General features: G+C 39.4%; 2 protein-coding genes across 3 annotated transcripts in view; both read left to right on the top strand.

The window, feature by feature from the left end:
- The first annotated feature begins 10,897 nt into the window (after positions 1 to 10,897).
- TNFRSF17 (TNF receptor superfamily member 17) lies at positions 10,898 to 12,887 on the top strand. The gene is made up of 3 exons (XM_038150824.1): positions 10,898 to 11,170; positions 11,314 to 11,445; positions 12,217 to 12,887. The coding sequence occupies exons 1-3, from the start codon at positions 11,056 to 11,058 to the stop codon at positions 12,471 to 12,473; spliced, it is 504 nt and encodes a 167-aa protein (XP_038006752.1). The 5' UTR covers positions 10,898 to 11,055; the 3' UTR covers positions 12,474 to 12,887.
- A 309-nt stretch (positions 12,888 to 13,196) lies between these two features.
- SNX29 (sorting nexin 29) overlaps positions 13,197 to 16,646 on the top strand; it is a 102,971-nt gene continuing 99,521 nt past the window's right edge. Inside the window, exon 1 of one of the 2 annotated variants that reach the window (XM_038150823.1) lies at positions 13,197 to 13,943. In XM_038150823.1, the coding sequence (XP_038006751.1) occupies positions 13,937 to 13,943 (7 nt within the window). In that variant the 5' untranslated portion in view covers positions 13,197 to 13,936. The remainder of the gene's footprint in view (positions 13,944 to 16,646) is intronic. The other variant, XM_038150822.1, reaches the window with a different exon arrangement.

The following is a 16,646-nucleotide window of genomic DNA, read 5'->3' as shown; positions in this document are numbered from 1 at the left end:
GTGCAGAGTCCAGGGCAGTTTTGGTTGGAGAACAAAAGCTCTCCTGAAGGGGCATTTATGTAACATAATCCTGACATGAGAAGGTTTCTGGCTGCATACCAGCAGCAACATGTGGGCCATGGACAAACAAAAACTTCTACAGATGTTAATGGGCTTCCAACAGATCATAACCAGGGAAAACATTACTGTGCAGGGTAGCACTTACAAAAGAAAAAAAAAAAACAACAAATAACACCAAAACAAACAAACAAAAAAACCCCAAACCAAACAAAACCCACCAAACCCAAAAATTAAAAAAACCAACTAACACCACAGAAAGTTCATTTTGGAAGAAAAAAGTATCACTTATAATGAGAGACTAAGAACCTCTGCCTAAGTGGAAGCCTTTCCTGCAAGCACCACCAAGAGGTTAACCCTAACCCTATTCTCTGTGCCAGAGTTACTCTCCAGTTTTCTGACATTGTCAGTCTCTATTTTTAAATCGAGTATAATTAAGGAAGAGACTCACCTGTGCTACGACCTGTACTGTTGTAATACTTGGAATTTTGTGGAGCTGCAAGTAAGCCCCAGCTGTGCATGGCAATCACTTTTCTGTCTACCAAAAGGAAAAGCAGTATGCAGTGCATTGTTTGGGTTTGTTTTCTTTTAGTTCCAACCTTTGCTCGGTAGGTGACATTTATTAGCCAAGGTGTCTGATACATTTCATATAGTGCAGAAACAAGGTAGCACCATTTCAGCACTCAGGGATTGCTGGTGTTGAGTAATAGAGAGAACTGCACAGGAGAGCGAGCTGCCTGCATTCTGCTGACAGTGACTTGTTACTGAGCACTTTTTACAGTCACTGTGAGCATGGAACAGCTCAGGTTTATAATGAGTGCAATGCTGTTCTGCAAGCTTGTGTTTTGTTTGAGCCCTGACACAGCCTAGGTCAGGAAAGCCTTAACTGGAGGCAGGTGCTGCCTTTTCTGAGCAGTTAAGATCACCTTAAGGTGATCAGCACAAGACAGCAATTCTTGCACACATTTTGGCACTCCTTAAAAAAACTTCTTGAACTTCTTTTGAAATGGGCCTTCTTTCTGATGGCTCCTAAAGCACTGAGTTGTGATAATTTTTTTTTTGTTTGTGTAGGGGGAGTAGGGCCAAATATGCGTTTGATCAGAGGGGCAGAAGTGCATATAACCACTGATTTCAGGGGAAAATAATTAGTTATGTTTCACAACCTTTCTTCCTCCCTTGACAGGTACTTATTCCCTTGGTACTTGCTAGGATATAAACAATTAGTCCACAGAATTTCAAAAGATGCCAGATGTCCTTCAGAGTGTACAAACCTGTTTTGCAGGCTGTCACACATAGGAATTGTGTAAACTCCAACACTAAATTTTTAACAGGGCTAGTAGTTTGTTTTTCCACTTCGGAACAGCTGGTACTCAAAACAAAAGTGGAATTATGATAATTTTACTGGCAAAATATCCACTGGAGTGTAAATGGTCCTGTTTGCTTGAAGTTTTAAAGCATTATTAAAACTTTTCTTGTTTAAATCTCTTCTGCATCAAAATGTTTAGAATAAATATAGCAGCTCTTCATTTAATAAATGCTAAAACGCTTTTCTTATTGAGAACCACCCATAGAAATCCATTCTCATGTCATGAATGACTTAAGTGGTCAAGACTGCTTAAAAAAAGAGGAGTCTGGCCCAGCTTAGGGTTAACATATGATGACTGAGGGGCAAAGAAATTGTCCCCCTCCCCACAACTGCAGTTCTACCATCCTTGTGCTGCCTCTGAGCTGTGAGACCTTGTGCTGAGCCTGTCCAGCTCATTAAATTTAGTGATAGAGCAATCCACTTTCATTTTCCTCCTGGGCTACTCAGATGAATCAAATAAGAGGCATTTGACAGATGCCAGGGCTGGTATAAAGTAAACATGGGAAACAGGACTTATTTTTTGGTGAGAGCAAGTTATTAATACAATAAACTATCCCAAGGCAGCTTCACCACTAATTTGCAGTGTGTGGTGAGCCAGTCCTGTGACTGTCAGTGAAGTGGAGGGCTCTGTTCATATGGTGTTAGAAACAGTGGTCTGTACTTTGGTAGTCACTTCACCCAAGCTCCCACAAGCACTTTGCAGCCTGGCAAGGACACCTATGAAATACCAGTGCTTTAGTCATGTGAACTGAAGCAGAAGAGAAAGATGGACTTCACTGGAGAGCTCCAAATAGCTTCAAGAAGTTACTTGCTCACCACCAACAGGTAAGTTTTAAAAATTCCATTAACTACCAACAGCCTCAAAATGGAAAGAGAGTTGTTTTAGGGTGCTGAGTTAGGACTGAACCAACTCAGTTTACCTTGACATCAAGTAACTTCCTGAGCTACTGCAACATGGGAAGAAACATTTTGGCTGAGACTGGGAGGAGCAGGAAAGGAACACAACTTCCCTTTCTGGTGTGGCAGCCAGCTGGGATTGGAGTGACACAGTGTGAGCCATACCCTGATATTTAAAGGTATTTAAATATGTACAGTAGCTATGCACCTAAATGAGTAGCCTGATATTTAGAATTGCTTTGAAGTCAGAAAGAGCCTTTAAAAACAAAGCCAAATGAACTTTAGAGAAAGGAACTTTAGGAGAAAGAGAGGACAGGAGGTAAGAGGTAAATTATTAGAAATTTGACTAGGTGCCAGGTGTTTATAATGTTCTTAAAGTCTGGCAAATTCTCTCACCAGGTAGTCTGTGGAGATGTAGCTGAGAACTAGAGAATAGAAAACACAACTGTTTCAGCATGATGGCTTCATTCAGAGCCAAGTGTCTCCTAAGCTTTGCTGGTGCTTGTGGAAGTGTGAGTGAATAAAGAGGCTTTTATATTTACACAAGACCATGTCTAATCCAAACTAAGATATCTTACCCTCGAAACATCTTTTTACTGATTTGTTGTTCCAATTAGCTATTTAACAAATGCTCTTTCTGGCCTGTTCCTCTCCCTGTGCTGGGCATTGGCAGAACTGCAGTCCGTGAATTCTCATATAAAAATGTATTTGAAGCTGTTTCATTGGAAGAATTTCAAATAAAAGTCTTCTTTGGTTTTCCAAATGTAGCACCAGAGCATAAGCTCCATTGCACAGTCCAATCATAGAATTAGTCCACATCTGCAAAGGAATTTAGAATTTGTCTCACATTTCATTGTGGGTTGGCAATGAGTACTTTGGAACTGGATTCTTCTTTTTGAGGGCTCCAATCTAGTTAAAGCCTTTTTTGATGGCTCCTTTTGGAGCAATTAAACACATACTGCAGGCTTCAAAAAGGGCATAAAGTTAATTGGTTTTCCTTCAAATAGCAAAAGAAATACATGGATTGCTACACCAAAATGCCAGTTTGTAATTTTGTGTCCATCTTCTCAGCTCTCAAATAGCTCACATGCTCAGCTCATTATTTTAAAAAATAATCATGTGTGTTTCTCACTTCTATGTGTATACACAACCTTTATTCTCCTTGATTGTGTATCTCTAAAAAGAAAGACTGAAAGGTCTTTTTTTGCAAGTGCAGTCACCTTTTTTCAGGTGACTCTAACTGGAGGCTCAGAGTTCTCAGCTATGTGATCTATTGCTTAGTTGCCCTGCGTTGTTTAGGTCTCAGAGATGTGTAAGGTGGGTTCTTGTTGGATCTTTGTTCACAATGCCTCTCTTTGAATGCACTGGCAGTGCAGTTCCTCCTTAGACAGAATTTCTTCTGTGGTTTTGATACCGTGAGACTCCAGACTGAAAAATAGGAGGGGGAGAAGAGTTTAGGTAAGTAGTTTTTCTGTCAAAACTGTTGTGTGTGTGGGTTTCTTGCTATCAAAGCTCAAAAGAAAGGAAGATGGGGATTTAGGTGTGCACGTTGTGAAGAACCTGTGTGTAGTTTATAAACCCATGACAGTTAAAATGTTGTAAATAGCAGAGGGATTGCTTAATGTGGAAGGAATGTGCTGAGCAAAGAACGCACATCCAAGGAAGGGAAGAGTGAGATCACTTAAATGATGTAAACAGTGACTGAGCTAGGGCTAGGAAGGTTAGAGAAAGGAGGGAATCTATTTTGAAATTGGCAGAGATTGTGTGGTTTCAGAGATCTGAAAGCCAGGTGTAGGATTGGTGGGAGGAGGCATCGTGTCAATCAAAATACTGAAGCAGCTGAAAAGAAATCTTGTGAAGCACAATCCAGACCTCTGCTTTTCTGTTCTTATGCTTTATTTTAGATCAGCAATATTTTGATTAGAAAATGAACCTTTTGCTTCCTTAGAAGCAGCATGGCCAGCAGGACCAGCACAGTCACCATCGCTGCTGAGGCCACACCTTCAGTGCTGTGTCCAGTTCTGGGCCCCTCATGACAAGAAGGACATTGAGGTGCTGGATCATGTCCAGAGAAAGGAACAGAGCTATGGAAGGGGCTGGAGCACCGGTGTGCTGAGGAGTGGCTGAGTGTGAACACTCTGTTTACTCACAGCCTTTCTGATTGCAAGGACTCCCTGCCATGGAGAAGCTCTGACTTGCCCTGTCCATTGCTGGATATTTAATAACTCCAGGCCAGATCTCTTGCTTTATAAATATGGTAAGAGTTTTAAAACATTAAGTTTTATATGAAAAGTTTTACATGCTGTCTATCTCAAGGGAGGAGGAAATAGAAAACTGGTTCCATGTGGGATTTTCATGTGCTTTCTTTTTACCTTCTTAATTCTCTGGAATTCCAGTTGAGGGAGCATGTTGTCCATTAGAGATCCCTTAAGATTTTAGTTTCAGTAATGACTAAAGCAGAATGGCATTATTGTTATGAAGGAAGAATAACAGCATCATGGGATTTTTAAAGCTGCTCTTCTCTGGCTAGTTAACATGTTAACATTGTTGCAGAAAATAATTACTTCATTATGGAATTGTGAGAATGAAATAGTGAGCTTGTTTCTAAATAGGCTTAATTACTCTAGAAGTATTCTGTGCCAGTATTCTTATTCCAGAGACAGCAATTTGCATGGGGAATTATTGTGGAGTAGTGGTGGCTGAATCAATTACAATTTTCTTCCTGTCTTGAGGGAGAGCACACATTGACACTGTGATGCTGTATATGAGAATTTGAAAAAAGTGAATGTGCATTACTCAAACGTTTGAATAGCTAGAGAATTGGGCTAAAATTACCAGAACAAAAATTTATGTTAGACTTTAGTGTATGCCAAACACTTCACATAAATCATAATTGTTCCTGCACATTTATTTTTGTTGTCACTCCAATACTCCTGTTGGCATTATACCGCTGATGATTTTCAGTTTATTTTGTCCACCTGCAAAATCACTAAAATAGTAGCATGTAAGAGATTATTTTTCCAACATAAAATGTAAGTGCTTACGTTAAGAAAGAATTGTATTTACATTCTGTAAAAACTATTGTACCAACATTAAAAATGTCACTGGCATTCTAACAAGCACTGGCTTAATCCAAACTTGCTTGCACAATTCCTTTTTATGCATTGTCCTTAGTAGTTACATAACTATTCTGGCTCATGTGGAATGTCAGAAAAATGAAAAGGTATCTTCTTTGCCCCAAGGGTTTGCAGTCTATTAGGACTGCTTTCCTGGGCTGTGCACTTCCTCTGTTCCATAAGCTGGTTCCTAGCTAAGTCAGCTTTGAACACAGTGGGGGATGCAGAAGCTGTCTGTGATTTAATTGACTGTGTTTATACTATTGTTATTTTAATCACTATTTTAAAGGAACATTTTCTCTTCTGTTGTTTTGCTCTTTAATGCATTTTGGAAATACTCAGTGTAGCACCAGCAACATCACTCTTTTCAAAGCTGTGGTCTAATTAAAATGTGCTGAACCAAACAGGCAAAATCCACATTGTTCTTGTTTTTGCTCGGTGTGCAAATGACATTAAACAATATTTTGTCTAAGAGCAGCATTGTTCTGTGCAGCTTGTAAAAGTTAATGAACATGATGAACCCTTTAATAGCTCCATTCCTTTATTTACTAGCAGTGTGTGCCCCATTCCTAGAACAGCTTATCTCCTCCCAGCCATACAGTCAAAGTATGCACTTCACAAAACATGGATTTCTGAAAATAACTGTTTCAGAAAGTTTTAACACTATTTTAGGAGATGACTGTCCATAAGACTGATGTTCCTTGAAGTGCAATAACTTTTGAGAAGAAAAAGTGGTGTTCTTTAGTATGTACCTTGGTCTTACAGATTTTTAGGATTGTTGAGGTGTGGTGATTTATAAGAGACTTTTTTTGGGGGGGATTTATTCTGTAAATAGCTTTAGAGAATTGGAGAGGATCAGAGCAAGCCTGTAGTATAAGATTTGACAGTGTAGGTCAGTTGCCTTAGTGAGTGGGAAAAAAAGAGCTGTGCCAGCACAAAACCATCAATGTAGAAGCAACTATACAACCAGAAGAATTCCTTTGTCAGCCTAGCTAATGTTGTTTGTGAAGGGAATGTTATAGTCCTAGCAGAAAACCCTCTTTCTCTTGGTAAGTGCTATGTAATTATGCCAGCAGAATTTCTGAAGTACAGTCAGGCAAAAAAGTTGGCACGAGCTTCAACAGAGAAACCCTGAAGCAGTGCCAGAACAAAACTTTGTTGTTTAAGTTATGTGTGGTAAACAGATCTCAAGTTATTGTTCTGTGACAGATGAATTTCACTCTTTAATCATTGACAGGATGATATTACTTACTTTGATTTTCCATCTCATTTTATAATTTTGGCTTACACACTCACTACAGCTTCTTTTCAAATTAAATAGTGAAAGATCCAATTTTTCTTACCTTTTCCAGGTTACTGACTTCTGTCATGTAATATCAATTTAACATGTCACAAATAAGAACTGACAAGGATTTCTGGAAGTCTTCAGTTTCTCCAGATGTTTAAGGAAACCAACAGTCACGTTTGGGTTCATGGCAGGAAATGCTCTGGCTGGATGCGTAGTGCTTGGTGTGCCCGTTTTCTGCCAGAGCAACATGGACATAGAGGTGTTCTGCTCCCATGGGAGAAGGCTGTAGGTCTGAAACATTTGTGTATGTCTGTGTACAGCTCCAAAGCTCCTGCTCTGTGCTGGGCTGTGCTCTCTTCACCTGTACTCCCTTCACCAGTAAAAATGATTTGATTTCTTGAAATCCTGCTCAGCAATTTGATATCCTATTGTAACTATCAGTGCTAAAACCATTCTTCTAAACAACAAACAGAAAACATAGTTCATGGTCTTTATAAATTGTCCCCAGGTGTCACTCCTGAGTCAGACAGATACATTTGAGAAACAAATCTGAGAATTTGTTTTCCTTTTCCCTTTCTTCTTCCTGTTGTTTCTGCAGTTGATACTTCTCTTGCATTTTTCCCCATTGCTCTCTGTAAGGATGCCAACTCCAGCAGGCCATCTTAACTTGTCTGAATTGTTCTTAGAGGATATCTTGGAGTTCTTGAATTTCAGTTACAGTAATGTAACTGCAGAAATACTTCCCTGGCAATACTTTGTGATTTATGGTTTGTGATTATTGTAGTTTATAAATCCTTTCTTATTTTGTCCAACTCTGCTAATTTCTGCCATCATTTTGAAGCAAAATCAAATTAAAAGAAGAGAGTATTCATTTGCATCAACATGTAATTGTTTGGAAAGCCAGTGCAAGCTCTGTAAATCCCATAACTGAACAAGACCTGAAATGTAACTTTACTGGTAAGTAGGGCATATATTTATTATTCCCTAAAGGTAAATATCACTCTAGGAGAGCCAACATTCCATGCCATCATCTCATTTTTTGTGTGTTTGCATAGTCTACATATAACAAATTCATGTTCTGCTTAGAGGATTTAATGTGTATTATACAAGGCAATGGAACAATTCTTAACATAACTACAGTTTCTAAGTAACAAGATACTTAATGTCACTTAATGAATTTATTCTTAATGCTTCTTCTGGTTTTTGTTTCATTGGTTGCCTGAATCCTGTATTTTACTTTATAAACAGCTTCTCAATTCAGGTATAAAGCATCTCATATTAAAGCCAGTTGGTATAGCCCACTTCTCCCAAAAAAGTGCTTTAAGGGTTGTTTGTTTGGTTTTTTTTTTTTTTAATATTAGCTCCCTGTTATCAAAATTACTCAAAACTGAAGGTTGCACAAGAACCTTGTTAAGCTAGAAAATGTCTTTCTTACTCCTGGACATGGATTTTGAAATACCTTGTGCTTTAGATGTGTAGTGAGATCTCTTGCTTATCAAGATTGATTGATTACATCCTTGCTTTCATGCCCTTGAGGAGAGGAACTTCTGAATGTTAGGATGTGCAGAAAACAAAGGCAGCAGGCCATGACAACCACAATTCCTCATTGTTTTTTGAACCATTTGTTGCCTGTGTTTTGTCATTGCACACATCACTGGCACTGTGTATAGCTAAGGGAAAAAGGCTGGGGCTTGAATGGTGGCTTCTTAAAAGAATGACACAGTAGAGACCCTTTACTGTCATTGCTCCCCAGTTTCCAATGTGTGAAAAATGTATTGCTTAATTATCAAGGATTTGTGATTTGGGGCACATCTGTCAAAAAAAATTAGTTTATCCTTAAAGGCTGTAAGCTTTGGAAAATAGTGGTCCAACTGCAGAGGGAGAATTATTGCTGTAAGAGACAGCATCATTCTCCAGAGCTCTGATGAAATGAGCTGTATTGTGCCTTTGACTTGGGGGGAGGTTTCCTAGAGTTTGACTGAAAATACATGACTACTTTGTATTTACTTTGCGTCTTACAAGAAATATGTTTGAACTCTAACCAGCCATATAGGAAAACTTTCTGGCTGACTGAGAGAGAAAGCATTTCTGCCACAATATCTTATTATCCTATATATACAATGTCAACTAATTAGGCATGAATTAGTTTCTACTGTACTTAGAGTTTGACAGGACTTTTCAAGTTAAGACATTGGTGCATTAGTTCACCAATGTGGATTTCTCTGGTGGACTTAGCTGCATGTTGCCAATAGGTGATCAGCTGTTTATATATGTATTTTTTTCCCTGTGTTGTTTCTTGCCTTTTTTCCTAGGATGTAAAACTCCATGAACTGACTGGATTAATGAATTAAAGCTGCTTACCATGTGGTCAGGTAAGCCCTCCAGCCCTTCCTCGTGTTTCAGAGCACACAGAGTGAAGAGCAGGACTATCCCTTTCACTAACACCAAGATATTTAATTAGCTTATCTGTATATAATCTAACCATATCTTTGGTGGCCTCCAGACATAGGCACATTTTGTTATTTGTTTCCTCCTTGTAGATCAACATTTCTCTTGCAATGTCCCTTTACAGTTTTTATGACTAGTGCCAATATCATATTGAGTAGATACCAGTTGTAGGATGCATCACAGCAACTCATAGAGCAGGAGTGCATAACAAAGTCCAACAGACAAATGTAAGGTGTTGCACCCCTGAAACATCAATCCAGGAGTGCAGCAAAGGCTGGGATCTTTTCACAGAAGCCAGTGGATAAAAGCCTAAAGAATTGGATCAGCTTGTCCTGAAATTCACCTACTGTACCTGTGGATACCATGAAGTGGTCTCATGAATATCATGAAGTGGTTTCATGAGTATCTGCTTTCTTGAGATCACTGTTGACGTTGATTGTGATTGTCCTCTCCGTGGCTGAAAAGACTAAACAGCATCTTAAAAGCAAAACCTGAAATTAATGCATAAAGTACCAAATGGTGCTTCATCAGAAACAAGGATGACATTGCAGCCATAACTGCGGTTCCTTCCCGCAGAGTGTGATTGTATGGAGCACGGCAGAACCAGTTTATGACTTCAGCACCAGCCCTCACTTCCTAGTGAAAGTTTTGACATAACCCACAGTCTCTACCCTTATTTTCTTCTGTCACACCTAAATCAGATTTCATCAATCCCTGTTTATCCAGTAATCTTGAAGAGGGAGGAAAGCCTGTGATAGGAAGCTTTGAGCTGTGCACCTGGCCCATAGAAACAAGTGCAGAAGCCACAATAAGCATTTCCTTCTGCTAGAGACTAGAATACAGATCTGTTAGAAAGCTCCACTAAAACCAGTTTGTATATTCCCACATGGTGTATTTTGTGGGAAAATAAGTCTCATAGCAATGTGGTTTGAAATTACAACTACTTATACAATGTTTTCCTTTTATATTTCTGTAGTCAAAAAGGCAATTAAATATGATAAAGAAAGAGAGCTTGTAATTCTGATCTGTCTGTGGCAGGGATACTGGATAGAGGCAGTTATTGCTACTTGCTAGAAATTAACTAATTTCTAACACTGCTAATTGCTAGAAATTAGTTAACTTTGTATTTAAAATAAATTGTTAGAATAAAACATCAAGATACAAGTTAGCTGTGTAAACTACTTACATTGTGACAGTCTGTAGTCAAAGCTTTTTATTTTTCATGTGAGGAGACCAAATACATTTTCAGAAATGTTACATTCAGTGTATATACATCTACCTGGCTGAGAAGAAGACGTCCTATAAAACTTGCTTTTCCATGCTGGGTACTCCAATTTTAGCCTAATGGCAGTTCTGTATTATGGAAAAATAAGTGAAAAATGCAGATAATGTTTTGAATCAAAATTGCAAAAATGCCAACCAAGCCCTTGTAGGGGATAAATGAGGCTAATTCAGAATTGAGAAGAAATCACCTCGAAAAAAAAAAAACCAGTTTTAGAGACAAGAAGAATTATTATGAATGCCTGTTTGGAGATCTTTCCTCTCTACAGTTTGTAGTATTTAACACCTGCTCTAGAAACATCTTCTATAAATAACCATTTTCTGTTTCAGACAAAATTTACATTGAAAACTATCTTGGTGCAGCTGCTCAGTTTTTCTAAAAATTGTGAATTGCCAAAAAAGGAACAGTAATTCTTTGGAAACCTCAGAGTTAAATCCTTTTTCTGTAACATGATCCCATGTACTGGAGCTGTGATGGAAGTCCATTATTACTGCTAGCCGTTCTTAGAGTTGCTCAAACTGAGAACTGAGAAGCCTTTTGTACATGATCCTCGCTCTTTGACAATTTCTGTGGCTTTGTAGTTCCATAATTACTGCCCCTGATGGCACAGTGCCCCAAAAATGAATACTTTGATAATTTGCTGCTCTCTTGTACTCCTTGTCACCTCCGGTGTTCCAGTGCACCACCGCCCTCCTGTGAAAGCTACTGTGAGAAGAGTAAGTAGATTTCTGCAATGCTCTGTGGCTGTGCTGGGCATCTTCAGGTTGTATTTTACATTCAGGTTTGCTGTGTTGGACATGTTTACTGTACATGAGTTATTGTTTATGATTAATGTAATGCATCTCTTTTATTTCATAAGGTACCGATTCAAGTGGAATTCTTTGGATTTGTTTGGGCATAGGGTTGATTTTAATATTCACTCTGTTTACCTTAATGGTCTTGTTTAAATGGAAGCACCTAAAACAACTGAAAGAAAAACTGGAAAACACAGGTGAATAAATTCTTCATCAAATAATTTTAGATCATTATACATTTTAGCTACTCTTAACTTGTAAAAACATTATATATATTCCAGATTCTCATGACTGTCTTTGCTGGATTGTTTGGTCTTTGTTGGATTGTTTGTTATTCCTCAAATAGTCTCCATGAAATTATCATAATTATTAGGGAATAAATATCCAGATGTTGACTTGCAAAAGCAGCAATTTCTCTTTGTTGGTTCTGGATCCCATGAGGATTGTGTTGTTGTATATTCATACCTGGCTTACTTGCTGCTGTTTGAGAAATCATTTATGAAAACTTAAAAGCAAAAAACTTCGTAAGGGTTTCACCCTCACTGAATGCAAAAGGAATTGTTCCTGGGCAGAGGATACACATTCAATATTAGCTTTTAATTTTATAAGACCTTAAATAATTTTATTTAATATTGTAGTCTGTGAGAAGCACATGTGATATATTTTCTGAAGGTGAAAAAAGATTTTTTCACATTCTACAAATACTATATTTGTGAGTTTTCAGACAATGAATAATAACTGATTAGAAAACGTGTTGAATTGCTTCAATGCTTATTTTGAAGTAGAGGGTTGTATTGCTATAGAACAAAGGATTATTGTATGTAGCTACATCTTAGACCTTTCACTATACCTTAAAATTTTCACTGACATTAGAACATAGTTGGACCATAATGAAATTTGGATCTTTAATAGCTCTTTGTTTAGTACAGCATGATGTATGTACTAAATTAACTTCTGTATATTTTCAGACTCCTCTGTGGAGCCGAATAATATTCTCAAGGCTAATACTGAAAGCAGTGTGAATAGAGAAGAAATGAGACACACACTTCCAAGTGAAACATTAATGTATTCAGTGGAAGAATGCACTTGCAGTGACTGTGGCTTGGTGAAACCTCAGACTGGCTGTGAAACTTCATTTCCATTACCAGCTACTGAAGAACGAGCTACTGTTCTAGTTACCACCAAATCTTTTGATTGTTACAACTATGTTCTGGGTGTTGGATGACTGGGAGGGAAGTGTATTTGTACTGAGTAATAATAAATGAGTTATTCCAGTATAGCTGTAAACCTTAATACTTGCAGTCAGTGGAGAAGGTAGTACATCATCCTTGGGGGTCTCCCATTGTACTTGCATTAATATTGTCATTATTTCTAATTCTAGTATTTCATTAGTCAAGTATTTCTACAGTATTCTCAGGCACTCAACTAGTTCTTGGAATTTTTAATTTCAGAAAGTCCTTACACAGGCCAGCTTTTTCTGCCTTTAGAGATTGTACCTACTTACAGCAAATACAGACAAAATAAACAAGTTTGCAAATATATATGTTCATGTTAGACTCAGATCTTGTGCCAAAAATTACTTGATGGTACACAAGGACTGTTCCAAGAGGCAGAAATGAAGACCTACAATACATCCCCAGCCTTGAGTAATTTCAACACTTGAAACAGGAATGTTCTAAAGATGGATACCTTGTAGAGTATGGAGACCCCTGGGTTCTGAAGATGTCACTGCATCACCCTAAGGGAGGCTGTGGTGCTGGAGAGCACAGATCATAGAATCACAGAATGTGCTGAGTCAGGAGAAACAAGGGTCACTGAAGTCCAGCTCCTGGCCATCACTGCAATCCCTGCAATCCTATATATTTCCTGGTGGTACAGGCTTTCCTTTCACAGCCAAGTGTTTCCAGACTGAGATTTATTACTCTTTTATTAATTTTTTTTACTTACCCCTGTTACAAGAATGGGTGATTAGTCATGCTAGACTACTCTGTGGCCTAAAATTAGGAATATATTTCTGTCATTCTGTCACCTTGCCTTGCAAGAATTAATGTTACTTTCCCAATATGAGGCCACAATTTTATTCCTGGAAAACTGCAACAACAGAAGCAACAACCACAACAACAATCGTCTTTATTTGTAGCTAACATCCTACTTCAGGTTCCTGCATAAATGACGAATTGAAGTATTTCATTGCACGAAATCTACGAATGACCAGTTTCAGCATCATTAGGAGGCTGACACAAGGTTTGGGGCGAGTTGGGAGTTTGGTGCTCTGTGTGATTTTGGCCACACAGGGCCAACACCTCTCAAATAGGCCTAGAGACTTACGAAATTTGGTATTATCATCACTTTGGTTTTTGTTTTTATTTGACGACCCTTTCCGAGCTTCCACCCTGCACAGCACATGCGGGGTTATCTCCACTTTTCTCACCCTTCCGTTCGCGGTGTCGCGTTCCTGCCCCCAGGGCGCCCCTGCCCGGCGGGGGCCGGGCGGCTGCGGGGCCGGGGCGCGCTGAGGGCGCGGGGCCGCGCTGAGGAGCCCCGGGCCGGGAAGCGCTCCGCGGCGCTCCCGGGGCCGTGTTTACCTTCCGGGGCGCCGGGCGGGTTCCGGGGCGGGCGGTGGCTGCCGGCCCGGCCGTGGCTGTGCGGGAGAGCGGCGGCTCCGGAGGACGGAGCCCCGCGGGCACCATGAGCGGTGAGTGCGGCCGGGCCGGCCCCTCCGCCCCGGGCCCGCCGGGCGCTGTGGGGGCTGGCGCGGGCAGAGCGTGCCCGGGGGGCCCGGGCGGGAGCGGCACTGCCCTCGCTCTCCCCCGGTGCTCCCTGGTGCCCTGCTGAGGCGCGGGACACGGGGGTCTCTTATCTCCAAGCCCCGTTCCTCGTTGCGGCTCCCCGAAGTGGTGTTTTACCCCGTTTTAAGTCCTAAGTCCTGCCCTTGAGCGTGACACTGGCTCACAGCACAAGTGATGCTGGGCTCGGGCATCTCTGTTGCCTCAGCTGTGCGAAATCGTAGGAAATATTCGTGAAGAAATAAATGACCGAGAGAAAATAGGAGTTTTAAAAAAAAATTAAAAATATGAACTGAGGAGCATGTAGTCGGTGGGAGAGGTGAGAACCAGGGCTTGTGGAAAAAGGGCCGCTGTTGCTGTCCCTGAGTGCCGGTGAGGATGTGTCTGTATGGATGCGGTAATTTCTGTGGTAGAGGGGAGTGGTGCGGGGGGTGTGCTAAGTCTTGAGGGTAAATATGTGCTAAATCCTGAGCTTTTTGACGTGTTTGTCTAGGAAATACTTGAAGCTTTGCGTGAGAACTATGACCCATAAACTACAGCACTGGAGGAAGTAGATCCACTTGAATGGGCCAGCATGGAGAGTTATTTGTTAGGATAGAGATAAAAATTCTAATAGACTTTTCTTGTCAATGTAAAGGATAAGTGGTATTTATTTAATACATATTAAAACACATTGTCAAGGATTTGTTTGGGGCTTTTTAAGAAGGGAGGTGCTTTAGTAAAAACTTTGTCAAGTCTGTTTGTACATCTTCAGCAATGGAAGTTGCAGAGAGCACTCTGCCCCTGAGGATTGGATCACGCATTGATCTCCCACCCTCGTTTAATATATGGTGGTCTTTGTTGCCAAAGGCAGTAAGAAAAAACCCGAGGAATTAACTGGAGTAACAAAATGCTTTATGTTTTGTGGGGAGCAGACATTTCTGAAAGTGAACTGAAAAATAAAACCATTTCACTTGTATTTTTTTTTTGTTTTATTCTCACCTTTATGGTAGGAAGAAAATAGAAGATTTTTGTGGAAGAGATGAGGCAAAAAAAAGATTGTAATGGAGAAACTGCTTGTGAAAAATGCAAGTAACCGTGAAGTCTTTAAAAGCAGGGGGAAAAGAAAGTTTCTCAAATGTTTCAGATCTTGACACAATATAGACTAAATCCTAATTACAAAATGTGTAAGAGTCGTCATTTTCATATGGAAAACCTCAGCCCTTTAAATTCAAACTGGGAATAGCCTTATGCAAATTTATGCAAATTAGAGCCTAAATCTTCCTAGGAGACTAATCTTTGAGAGCTCTATTTCGATAGAAAAAGCAAGGTAACACCTCGTGTGGCCTAAAGCTTCATGTGTAGTTATTTTTGTTACCTTTAATATTTTTTTAAGACAATGACGAGATACATGTTTATGAGAAAAGAAACATGTAATTACTTCAAATAGAGTAATGCCTAGGGTGACAGTAAAAGTAGTGGTTCAATTGCCTAGTAACCACTCATGTATAGCCCCTGCCAAGAATTACTGGGTTTTTCCAACAATTTCAGTTGGACAGCAAGGTAACAAAAAACCCCCTAATGTTGCACTTTGACAAACATTACTGTTACATGGTGCTGTACAGTATTTTTCTAGAATAATATAAGTCAAACTGATCAAAACAGAGAAATATCAATTATTATCATGCTTGTTTCAGATAAAGGAGATGGCTGAGGTTAACATCTCATCAATTTTAGCTGCATCCTTCTTTTAATGCCTGTAACAGCACTGCCTGTACTTACTTCTATGCCCAGTTTTAGCCCTTTTAACTAACAGGTGTTCCTAAAATATAGATGGAAAAACTTCTTAATGGCTATAATTATGGTTAATGTTTATTTTCTTTAGCTACAGTATATTTCTAATGGATGTGAAGGTAAATTCCTGTTGATGTAAGCCTCACCTTAATATTACTAATGCTGCTTACTAATTACATACTCATATTTTATTCTACAGTGCTGAGTAGGCTAAACTTTAAAGGCAAATAATACAAGGATACAAGATTTACGTGCTTGTCAAGAATTGGGGGGTGTTGTCATTTGTTTAATGACAGTTTCAAGAAACCTAAAAATACAACTTGTGGAGGGGGAGTAAGCAGTAGGGTCGTAATAATGTAGTATAAGGTAGCATTTAAATTAGGTCTGTGTTTGTTTTATTTCAAACTTGTGCCATTAGAATCTGCATTAGAACAGGCAAAAGGGATTGCAGTCTGAAATGTTGCATTCAGGACATAAATGCAAGTTATATAAGAGCAATATGAGATTTATTTATTTTACTTATATGCTGCATGTGGTGCTGAAGAGGGCTTTACCTAGGAAGAACTGGATGAAAATCCTGCTTTCCTTGGCTTATATGCCATTTTGCTGCTGCTGTAGGTGTGGATGTTTGTGTCAGAGTATGGAGAGAAGTTTGTTTTAAAAATAGGAAAGCATGACCTTGAACAACAGAAAATGAAGAGGGTCACAGAGGCAGGTGCAGTACCTGAACCTATTTTAAACCCTTTTTGACTGTGTAGATGTTGGTGCAGGAGTCTCTTGAAGTTTCTTAGTTTTTCAACCTTATAGTTAGGTTTTCACAATTATTTTTAGAGTCCCAT

Source organism: Motacilla alba, chromosome 14, assembly GCF_015832195.1.
Source record: "Motacilla alba alba isolate MOTALB_02 chromosome 14, Motacilla_alba_V1.0_pri, whole genome shotgun sequence".
In the NCBI taxonomy this organism is placed as follows: Eukaryota; Metazoa; Chordata; class Aves; order Passeriformes; family Motacillidae; genus Motacilla; species Motacilla alba.
Note: the sequence above shows the minus strand (reverse complement) of the source record. Positions and strands in the feature narration are given on the sequence as shown.